The 11,177-nt window shown below is 42.6% G+C and overlaps 1 protein-coding gene across 1 annotated transcript in view; it reads left to right on the forward strand.

Moving 5' to 3' along the window:
* LOC309365556 (cullin-9-like) overlaps positions 1-8,515 on the forward strand; it is a 53,309-nt gene extending 44,794 nt beyond the window's left edge. The window contains exons 33-41 of the mRNA XM_081903576.1: positions 1,223-1,387; positions 1,495-1,658; positions 2,310-2,403; positions 2,791-2,865; positions 3,246-3,356; positions 4,155-4,272; positions 5,147-5,280; positions 5,410-5,501; positions 7,009-8,515. Of these exons, the coding sequence (XP_081759702.1) occupies positions 1,223-1,387; positions 1,495-1,658; positions 2,310-2,403; positions 2,791-2,865; positions 3,246-3,356; positions 4,155-4,272; positions 5,147-5,280; positions 5,410-5,501; positions 7,009-7,216 (1,161 nt within the window). The 3' untranslated portion in view covers positions 7,217-8,515. The remainder of the gene's footprint in view (positions 1-1,222; positions 1,388-1,494; positions 1,659-2,309; positions 2,404-2,790; positions 2,866-3,245; positions 3,357-4,154; positions 4,273-5,146; positions 5,281-5,409; positions 5,502-7,008) is intronic.
* Positions 8,516-11,177: the final 2,662 nt, after the last annotated feature.

Below are 11,177 nucleotides of genomic sequence, written 5' to 3' on the forward strand. Positions count from 1 at the left end.
TGGTTCCACTTTAATAGGGAACTGGGATAAGTTGTGTTTCACTTCCTTCAGGTTCATGAATAGGATTGCATCCGACTTCTGCATCATTAATTTTGTGTGCGTGCTCTAAGAATACTTGAATCTGATTTTTAAAAAAACAAATTCTGCAGATTGCCATATTTGCTTGTACTGTACTATTCTGATTGTGCTTATCAGGAGGGATGTTTGGAAACCCCACTTCCTGATCACTGGAAATTGTGCTGAGCACACTTCCTTATTTCAGTTCTGCTAGGTCACTAGGCATTGTGGAGCCCTCCGCACTCTCAAGCCCTTTAAGTGCTTGAAACATTTTGAAAAAAACACTAAAGCTGAGATTTTCAGCATACGCAACCCAGTATCTATTTTTAGACTTGCATTATGTGATCGTGGAGTTTTAGAATACATATAATCCTGTCTATGGTATGTCAAGGAGATCACATTTAAGTTTTGTACTCATATACCTGATTAACTCAGGTTGATAGAACATATTGCATCTTCAGCATTTATTGGCCAATATACATCTCAAACTAAAACCTTGGAATTATGTTAGACAGAAGCTATCTTCTGAAGGAAGCAAAAAAATAGTGTTCTTTGGTGGTCTTCACCTCAGCTGTGCTTTGGGATATAGGATATTTTTGTTGAAACTGGAGATACAGTTCAAGAAATCCAAGTGACACCTTCCTGCTCTTTAATAATGAGTTGAAGCCTACGATCACGTTAGGATAATGTCAATTACTTTAACAGCATCAAGAATCCTTCTGCTCAGTTTTTAACCAAAGCTTATCTTCTTCAGAAGACGACCAAGCTTCTTACAGTGTTTAACTGAGAAGCATAATAGTACATTGCAAAATTCAGAAGGGTTGGCCTTTCCATAAGACCATAGTAGATATTCTGGGCTGCTTATTGTTCTGCCTAATATTAATTAATACTTTTGCCATGACACTAACGCCTCCTGTAGCAATTGGACTATTATGATTAAACTGAGAAACCTAGGTAACACATTCTTTTTAAAGGTGGCGATTCTCCCTTATCCTTTGAAAGTCTGAGGAAAATCTATTGTTGAAGATCACTTTGTATTTTTTTGGTCAGCAGTTCATAGTCCCAGAAAGTTGCTCTAAATCTGGCACGAGATTAATCACCAGCTGTTTAACTGATAATTGCACAAGTTCTCCAGAACTGCCACTTGTGTGTTTCTTTTCTGCAGTATGAGAAAGCGCTCCTGAGGGGTTATGTTGAATGCTGCTCGAACCTGACCTGGTGTACCAACCCCCAAGGTTGCGATCAGATCCTCTGCAAGGAAGGCCTTGGCTGTGGAGAAGCCTGCTCAAAGTGCTCTTGGATCTCCTGCTTCAACTGCAATTTCCCAGAGGTAAGGCTGAGATGAACCATGGAGAAAGTGAACCTGTCTCCTCACAGGACTTTTATCCTGGGGTTTTTGCCCTCCCAAGTCAGCTCGGGCTCTGTAATTCCTTGCAGGCTCACTATCCTGCCAGCTGCAGCCATATGTCCCAGTGGATGGATGACGGTGGGTTTTATGAAGGGATGACCGTGGAAGCCCAAAGCAAGCACCTGGCCAAACTCATCTCCAAGCGCTGCCCAAGCTGCCAAGCTCAAATAGAGAAAAATGAGGGCTGTCTGCAGTGAGTGCCTTTTTGTTTATTAGCTTATTTAGGGCAGAAGAATGATACAAACTTGGATTGCATGGGAGGTGTCCCCAAACTTTCTTTGGCTTCTTGTCTGATGCCGCCTTAGTTGTACATAACATGCATACGTTTATTTGTATGCTACCTTTCCATAGCTGTAAGCTGCCTTGAGCGTGGTTTTAAGATGAAAATAGCCCCTACATAATTGCAAGAACAAAAATAGTCACAAAGAATAAATAAAACATCAAAGAATACACAACCAAGCAGAACAATTTCCACATAAATCGTATGGGGAAGGTATAAATGAAATAAAGATACAGAAATTTAATATCGGTAACAGCAGCAACCCCGCACACAACAAAATGCCCTAAACAATAACCCAGCCCAAGAGTCTGTTTAGCAGCCTCAACTTTTGTAGCTGGAGTCAGTCATGGCCCTGCCCTCCCAGGTCATGTGGGAAAGCTCTGCAAGGCTGGGAGTAGGTCTTCCAGCATTCACAGCCAAGCTTACTTACCCCCGCACAGCGATCCCAGTGCAGCCAAGGAAGAGAAGGCAGACCAAGAAGGCGGCCTGATCTGGCCACCAGGAATTGATTTTCTGGCCACACCTTATGCTTGAACTAACTGGAATTATTTCTGTTCTACGCAGTATGACTTGTGCCAAATGTAACCATGGATTTTGCTGGCGCTGCCTGAAGCCTTGGAAACCAACCCACAAGGACTATTACAATTGTTCCGCTATGGTGAGTTTAGTACAGGGCATACTTTGTGTCTGGTGCTGCGTTATTTATTTGTTTGAATTCATCACTTGCCCTTAACCCCTAAGGTTACAACAATTTAAAATGGGACTTTTCTTTGGTGGCTCCCCGTTTGTGGGATGCTCCCAGCAGGGAGGCTCACCTGGCACCTTCATTACAAATATTTAGGTATCAGGCAGAAATATTCCTCCCAGGCCTTTGGCTAATCAAACAATCTGCCTTTTAAACTGTTGAGGGGTCTTGTTTTGTTACTGCGTTGTGTATTTGTGTTATATTGTAAACAGCCCTGTGATCCTCTTGATGAAGGGTGATTTAGAAATTTAATAAATAATAATAACTCCAGGTAACTTATTTCCTGCTTCCCTCCCTCAGGTGAGCAAAGCAGCTCGACAGGAGAAGCGTTTCCAAGACTATAACGAGAGGTGTACCTTCCATCATCAAGCAAGGGTGAGGATCGCTCCCCTGTACTTCGGGGACAAGGAGCATAATCCAGCCCCGGTGTCTGCTCTTCATCAAGTTTTACCATCCAAGAATACTTCATAGGCAGCTGGTTCTAGTATTAGTGGTAGAAATTGGCCATGAAAACCACTTGGGCTTCTGTCACACAGAATTTGTGTCTGCCTGTCTGGAATAGTAACACTTGGCCAGCTTGCCAAATCTAACATCTCTAGTCCAAAAGATTGCTTCCTGTGAAGAAATAGGATTGGTGACCGTAATAGTTTGATTGTAAATCAGTGCCTTGAGAGGAAGACTGGGCTCATGTCTGCAGATAAGAAGGGTTCTTCCTGAATAGACAGGATTGCTGAGTCTCTTCCTTTTCATTGCAGGAATTTGCCATGAACTTGCGAAATAGGGTTTCCACTGTCAGTGATGTGCCACAGATTCGGTCCTTGACGTTTGTCGTTGACACCTGCAAAATGCTGGAACAAGCGCGGAAAGTAAGTGCATTAATCTGAGAAAGAGGAGGAGGGACGCACATGGATGCATGTCTGCCGCTCTTCTTTCCGACTTTCTTCTGCTGCAGTTCCTTCGTCCTCTTTCTGCAATAGAGTTTAAACTCATTAAAAAAATACAACCCCAAGAGGATCCACAACATTCAGATCAATGGAAGGACTGGATTTTGGAGGGATAGGAGAGGCGAGTGCCTGAGCACAGCAAAGTCTTAGAAGATTTATTATTCAGGGTGGTGGGTAGAAATAAGGGCTGCTGTCCAAAGGTGCTGGCAGCCCAACACCACATGCTATCCCCACTCTTCCTTTGGGAAATTTTGGTGGCATCTGGTGACTCTAGTTTTTGGCTTGGCCAGCAAGGCTAGTGAAAATGGTGAAGCCCTGGTCAGTGCATCCATTTGAGATGAATATTTCCTTCTTGAAGCCATGCAGTATTTAATATTTTAGTGCTATACCTGCACTGATTCTTACAGTGCAGAAGGCGTATTTCAGATGTCTCCCAGAGGCTCTTGGAATCTGTCCTGGCTTTCAACAAAGGTCCTTGTGCGGATAAAGGTTTAGTTCTTGCTTTGATTTACGATCTTGATAGCTCCAGATTGTTTTCTGAGTTGCCTATGCTGTTCTAGACATGTGCCCAGAAATGGAGGCTCCGTTCTAGCCATAACTATGCCAGAAATAGCACAGAGCAGGAAAAGTGCCATTAGGAAGCTGTGCCTGGAAAGTGGAGGGAGAAAACCAGCTGCCTGTAATATGTATGTAAATGTGGTGTTTTGTGCTCTCTCTCAGGTGCTGGCTTACTCCTGTGTGTACAGCTACTATAACCAGGACACTGAAAAGATTGACATCATGGAGCAACAATCAGAGAACCTGGAGCTGCACACCAATGCTCTGCAAATCCTTTTGGGTGAGTAGAAGTGAATGGGACCGTGTTTGCAAGATGATGGCTGCTATTGACTTCAAATACAGGGTCAAACAATGCTAGATTATCAGGAAAGGCAAGAGAGCATTTCCTCATTGCAACCACCTGGGTAGCTCTCATCCAGATGCCTGACTTTCACTCCATGATTCTTCTAAATATGACTAAAAGCTTATGTAATTTTAAAAAATAAAATCAAAGCTATAATTCTCTTGCAATAACACACAATCCATGCTGTTAGTTCTGTCATGACACTTGGGCCTGCCTAGACTTTTGCCCTGTATTTAATTCACCCCCCCACCAGTCTGATAAGCAATAATTAAGTAATGTATCTATGAAAAGTAGTTAAAAGAAGTGCTTGGGACCAGAACAATATGTGTCTCTTCCTCCTTTCCTCTGTGTTCAGAGGTGCCAGCTGTGGCCTTCTGCCCCAGTGCACAGCATTCAGGTAGGTGTGTCATATCCTTGTCTAGATGTGGGGCTAGGTTGTAGGCATAGTGATTCCTGCCCCATTCCTTCATCAGTCCCTTTCTCCACTAAACCCCCCTCTAGTTTTACTATAACAGGCAAAATGAGAGGAGTGGACAAATACTATTTAAAAAACAACACAGTTTGAGTGCCTTTCTGTATGCATATGAATAAATGCTCAGTATCCAAACCAGAATAACTGGAATAAAAAGGAATCTCCACCTATATTTTCCCCATTCCTTTTCTGATCTGAAATTCAAGTGAGGCAGAATGAAAGTTCTCTAGCTGCCTGCAACTTTGTAGGATGGATTAGCTGAGTCAGGTCTACCCTTTCGGTTGCTGCTTCTCAGCCTGCAGCCCGAAGGCTCACGTTGTTTTGATCCTTGTATTTCAGAAGAGATGTTGCTGCAGAGCCAGGATCTTGTCTCTTCGATTCGGCTGCTCAAAGCCGAGCATTTTAATACAGGTCTAGAGCTGGTGCGCAGGATCCAAGAAAGACTACTAGCAATTCTGCAGCATGCCACACAGGTAACAGCTATTAACTTGACCAGGAATGTGTTCGGTCCAGCAGTGTAGCAGAATGGGAAATGCTGTGGTGCAGTTTGTTTCGGAGGGGCTGCCAGTGACATTTTCTGACCTTTCATTCTATCCTGGCAGGACTTCCGTGTGGGATTCCAAACCCGACAAGGCTCTGAACAGAGGGAGATGAAGTTATCCAATGTGCCTAATGCCACGCCTACTTATAAAGAGTGAGTTTTCTTGCAGGGGTGACATGGGCAGTAGGACTAGATGGTGGGTTTTGCATTCCCTCCCTCCCTCCCTCCCTCCCTCTCTCTCTCAATTTTATTAAATTTTCTGTTTTACAATTTCAGATAAACATGTTACATACTTTAACATATCCAATGACTTCCCTTCTTCTCCTTCCATGGTTCATTCTGCATATCTTACATCCCCGCATATTTTACAGTAACTGTTCCAATCGGTTTTCCACTATTACATCCATCAAAAATTATTTACTCTGTTGAATTCATCTTAATACTGCCAGCATTTTCAACTTAAGTTGCCCATCTTCTTTAGTTGGGACCTCACTTTCCATTTTTGGGGCAAACATAACACAGGTTGCAGTTGTTGCATACATAAATCACCTTTTCTGACACCTGGGGATTTTAGTCTGAGTTATCTCCAGCAAAAAGGACTCTGGTTTGGGGGGGGGAGTAATTTTAAACACCCCCCCAGTTCATTATAAATCATTTCCCAGTACTCTTTTACCTTTTTACATGCCCACCACATATGAAAGAACATTCCCTCCACCTCTTTACACTTCCAGCACTTATCTGATTCTGTCTTGTAATACTTAGCAAGCCTACTCGGAGTTAGATACCATCTTTGGATCATTTTCAAATAATTCTCTTTCAAAGAATCACATGCTGTCAATTTCAAGTCGCTTTTCCAAAGTTTCTCCCAGAGGTTAAAATCTATGTTGTGTCCTGTATTTATTGCCCAGTGTGTCATTGAAGCTTTAACTAGCTCGTCTTTTGTTTCCCATTCTAATAACAGGTTATACACTTTAGACAAAATGTGAGTTTTGCATTCTTAGTGAGGTACAACATATCTAGAGTTACTGCCTAATCTGAGCATAGAGCAGACTGAACAATCTAACACATGTCACCATCCAGCAACCCAGACACTGAGCTGCTCTCCCTCTTGGAAGCGCCCTTTTCTTCCTGCACACTTTAATTTTCTTTTTGCACAGTGAGCCAGGTTGTCATTTGGGCTACTCTTAATCTGTGGCCTGATGGACCAGGTGAGGGGCTCTTGTGAGCAAGTTAAGACTCTGAATGTGCCATCCCCTGAGGTATTAGCAGTTGTAATATTGTATGTATTTTTGAAAAATTACAATACTTTAAACCCACTTTCCTTCAAAGTATGATACCAGGGTGGGGTACAAGAATGTAAATTAAAACCAATAAATACAGCCATAAACAAAGAATACAAGGTGCAGATAAAAACAAAGCAGAAGCAGCAATTACAATGATATAAATACACAATTTATCCAGTTATTGCTGGAACGGTGGTAGCAGTCCTCACCCAGGATTGCCAGATGTTCAGAAGTCCAATCACGTTTCCCTGAAACTCCCAACAGTAGTTGAGTTCTGTTAGGTCTTAGCCAATCTTCTGTTGTGTTTATAGCGTTTCTCATGGTTGTTGGCTAAAAATGTGCAAGGTGCACTGACTACAGGGTTTGTTTCCGCCTAGGCTTGTTTTCGACGCGGCATCCGATTCAGTCGACACAGACGATGGTGGCAAAGAGGAAGAGGATGACGACGAAGATGAAGATGAAGAATACGTCCCCGAGTGGCAGGAGGAGTACGATGACGAAGATCTCGATGATGACAATATTTCTTACGATGATGAATCGGAGAATCTGGAGAGGGATTCTTTCTTTTTTGACGACGCTTATTAGTAGAGTTGGCCTCCTGGCACCCCAAATTCACACCAGAGAATCCTGGAGTAAAACATTGCCTGTCACTCAGACAGCCTTGTCCCGGCTGCACTCTCTGGTCTGCTTCTGTCATAGTCCAAGGACAGCAAGGAGAACTAGATTTCAGTCAGACGGGAGTTTGTATGGTAGTTACAACAAAAGGGTGCTTTCCTCTTTGAGACGGCTGGTTGTGACTCTCTTGGTACAACTTGCAGGGCTGCTGTGCCCGGTTACATAGGAACTTCATCACCTCTTGGCACAAGCGGTGGTAGGGAGGGTGTGTTCTTTGTCATCTGTGAGCTTTTTCCCCATGCTCTTATTTGGGGAATGAAACCCAAGTACCAATCTAGCAACAGGTCCAGCCATTATCTCGTCCCATTACAGGCTTCAACCTTGAGAGATTCAGGGCACACCACATGCCATTTATGTCTGTGTGAAAAGTTACACACCACTCTTGCCTGTATTTCCTGTATCTTATTTCCACACTTGCTGCTATCACCCAGGAATCCAGCCTTGGCAAAACCTACTTGATTTCATAATCTAGCCTGACGATGGCGAATGGCCCAGGAATCATAGTGACACAGCCTTGAGTGCCAGCTTTTTAGCCCGGTGGCTTTTGATTCTCAGTAGTGATGTTCCCTGTGGGGTAAAGACATGGAATGTGCACCCACCACACAGGCACGTACAAAATATTTCTTAAGGGCCTCTGTCTGCCAAGGCGATTCTCATTTCTGTTCTAGCACACGTCTGAAAACTAGGGGCGGAGTTGTTCACTCCTTTGCAGCGAAAAGCTCTCTGCTGGATTGAGTGACCAGGGAGGAATGTTCTAACTAGAGAGAAGGTAATTTAGGTCATTGGGTGTGTTTGGAGATGAGAGCTGGTGAAATAGTTAAATAATTTTTTTTTGAAATAGAGCTCAAGTGCCCTGCTCTGAGTCTGACAGGTAGTTCTGTGGGTTGCCAGCACTCTTGAATGGACATGGTTTTGAGTGTACCTCTTTCGTTGAGAGGTCAGTTTTCTGTGGGGTTTTTTTTTTTTTTTTTTGTTCCTTTGTCATTGGAATCGTCTTCTCTTCCTTCAGATAGGAATTCTGCAGGATGTAGAGGTTCAGAGGGTTCATATATATATAATAAATATATATATATATACACATATATATATATGAAGAAGCTGAAATTGTTCAGATTATTATGCTTTATCTTTTCTTGAAAATCAAAAAGAATCCTGAAACAACAAGATTATACACCACCTGTTTATGTAATAAACAGTTTTTTTCTTTTATTACCATCTTTTTAGCGTGGTTCTCTATCCTGCTTCCCACATTTTCCCAATTCCTGTTGCTTATGGCTAAAATAGAGGTTAGCAGAAATGCAGTGCTGCTGCAGGTGAATCCCTATGTCTCATTGGTAACATCAAGGGTGTTTTTTATTTTTTTAAAAATCAAAACTCCAAACATTTGTCAATTAGTCTCAGTCACATTTGTGCAGTAGTCTCAGTCACGTGAGCGGGCTTTTTAGTACAAGGTTTTTAGTTTTTTTAATGCAGTGTTTGCTTCTTGCTTTTCCGTGCCCCATAGTTCCAGAATTAATTAACCTTGCCACCAGCCTCACTCATCACCCTATCTATTCCCCTGTCTCTGCGACTGGTGTACTAATGTTCAGTTCCTAAGGGCCTGCCCATGGCAAAGCACTGCAGGGGTACAAATATCTGCCTCCATGAAATTTAGCTCTACGTGGATTTGAAGTATGAATGATGGGAGAAACAAACTTTCAAAATAAATCAGAAAAGTTATATGTATAGGGTGCTGAATATAAAGGAATACCAATAAATACTGGACTGGAGAGGGATGAGTGTCAAAGTGTGAAGTTGATAGTGTTTTGATATCACACCTATACCAATGTGACCAGTAGAAGTGTCCAGCAAAGCATCAGTCTTCTCCTTTTCCAATTGTCTGCCTTTCCAGAGTTGAATGTGAAGAAAACTCCTTGCCCACACATTCCCGTGTAAAGTGTTTTATTGCCTCAAGACACAAAATGATCCAGATACATTATATACATAAAGTTAAGATGTGCTGGTGCATCATAAACTATTACTACTAAGTACAGTAACCTGGTTTTAGAGGTTAAGAGAGATCAAAATGTGCAGAGAAATCCAAGTTTGGAGAGAGATCCACCGCCACCACAATTCACTACTGCTCTATTGCCTTGCTGCTTAATGCAGCCTTGGCTTTCTACCTGCCAATGCACATACACACATTCTTTGGAGAAATGGAGAGTGGATGAGTCATGCCGGAGGTCCATGGCTTTGGACTGTTTCAAAAGGCCCACCACAACTGGCATCCTAACCCTGAACAAAAATCAGACATGGCGGGGGGGGGGGGGGAGAGAGACTCGAGACACAGGCCTTGCAAGCAGTTGGTGCAATTTCGCACATATTCCCAAATTACAGCAACAGAAGTGACTGATAGATCCCATCCTGAGAAGATAGCAGCCAAGTTTGAAACATAATTCAAGCATAGTTACTTTGTGGTCGAAACTAATCAGGAAAGGCTTGAACAAGATAGAAGACAGTGGAGAGTCGCTGGAGAGCACTATACAGATTGGAGCAAAAGAGCAACATAGTTCTGCTCCTTTTTGCTAGTCCACCCGACAGGTTTTTGAAGAGGTCCCTGCTTCAGTTGCTTCCTACCCTTTTAAGTTACAGATTTGGGATTCATGATTATATTGGATAACCAAATTCCCAATTGAGAGTTGCTATGAAATGAAAATTGAATCGCTTGGAACGTTTAACTGATCTTGGCTCTTCATTATGCAATCAATGTGGACGATACCAGGCTGATTGCTTCACTTTATTTTTTATTATTATTCATTTCCAGTTGCTTTTAATTTTTCTTTCTGCTTTTCAATAGCCAACTGGCATTTCCAGGGTGGCTGCACAAATGTCTGTACAGTCACTAGACTTCCCTCATGATACATAAAGAATAAGAATGGGCTCTCTTTGCTCACAAGCAAACCTTTTGCTTCTTCCTGCTGGAAAATTTGAATCGTACGTCATCTCTGTCTCAGCAAAAGGAGACAATGCATCTTCGAATTATTTTATAAACTGAACATACTTGTAAATTTCAGATGAGTGAATGGATGGCTACACACAGAATTTTGATTATGTGCTCTGCAAGGGATGTGGGGAGAGGCTCTGAAGGGAGAATACATCTTTCTCTAAGGGCTTATCCACGCTTCTGTTTGCCCTGCTGCTTTCACCTGGGAAAACCCACAGTTTAGTGCTGAATTGGAGAAAACTGGAATTGGGTTTTCTGCTGATTGCTGTTTGTTCCGATTTAACCCTAAAGAGTGGGTTTTCCAGGGAAAGTAGTTGGTCAAATGCAAGCACTGCTTGGGTCCGTGCTTTCCTGGAGACAAGCCCTAAGTGTTTCACACCTGCCCTGGTTTCAGGAGGTAAAGATCACCTCTCATTTTCCTGCTAAGGGTGCTGTTTGGTGAGGCGTGATATTATGAAGTGCTGGGGAAGGGTGATCGGCAAAGTCCAAAGTCTCCTGCTAGCCCTAGCTACTACCTCTCGGAGCTTTAAAATTGTTTCTAACAGCCAGCACAGATATCATGCTATTTTGCTGGTTTCAGCATTTTTAAATTGTTGGCATCCCTCTGTCTCAGGGGGAGGTGAAGTCAAATTGTTGGGAGAGTTGCAGCACCTGCTGGTATTATGTAGTAATCTAATTGAGTTCCAACTTGAGTGGATGGAGAGAAGAGCAAAGGGAAGTCTCAAGTTAGCAAGCAGACCAAGGCAAGTAGAAAAGGGGAATGCTGTACACTCAGCCAGAGGATGATAAGAAATGTCTTGGGGTTTGTGAAATTAGTGAAGAGAGCAAGCAGGACAGCCACAATATATCATTTGCAATTATTATTATTATTATTATTATTATTGCAGT

Source organism: Podarcis melisellensis (assembly GCF_964234715.1).
Source record: "Podarcis melisellensis genome assembly, chromosome: 3".
Classification (NCBI taxonomy): Eukaryota; Metazoa; Chordata; class Lepidosauria; order Squamata; family Lacertidae; genus Podarcis; species Podarcis melisellensis.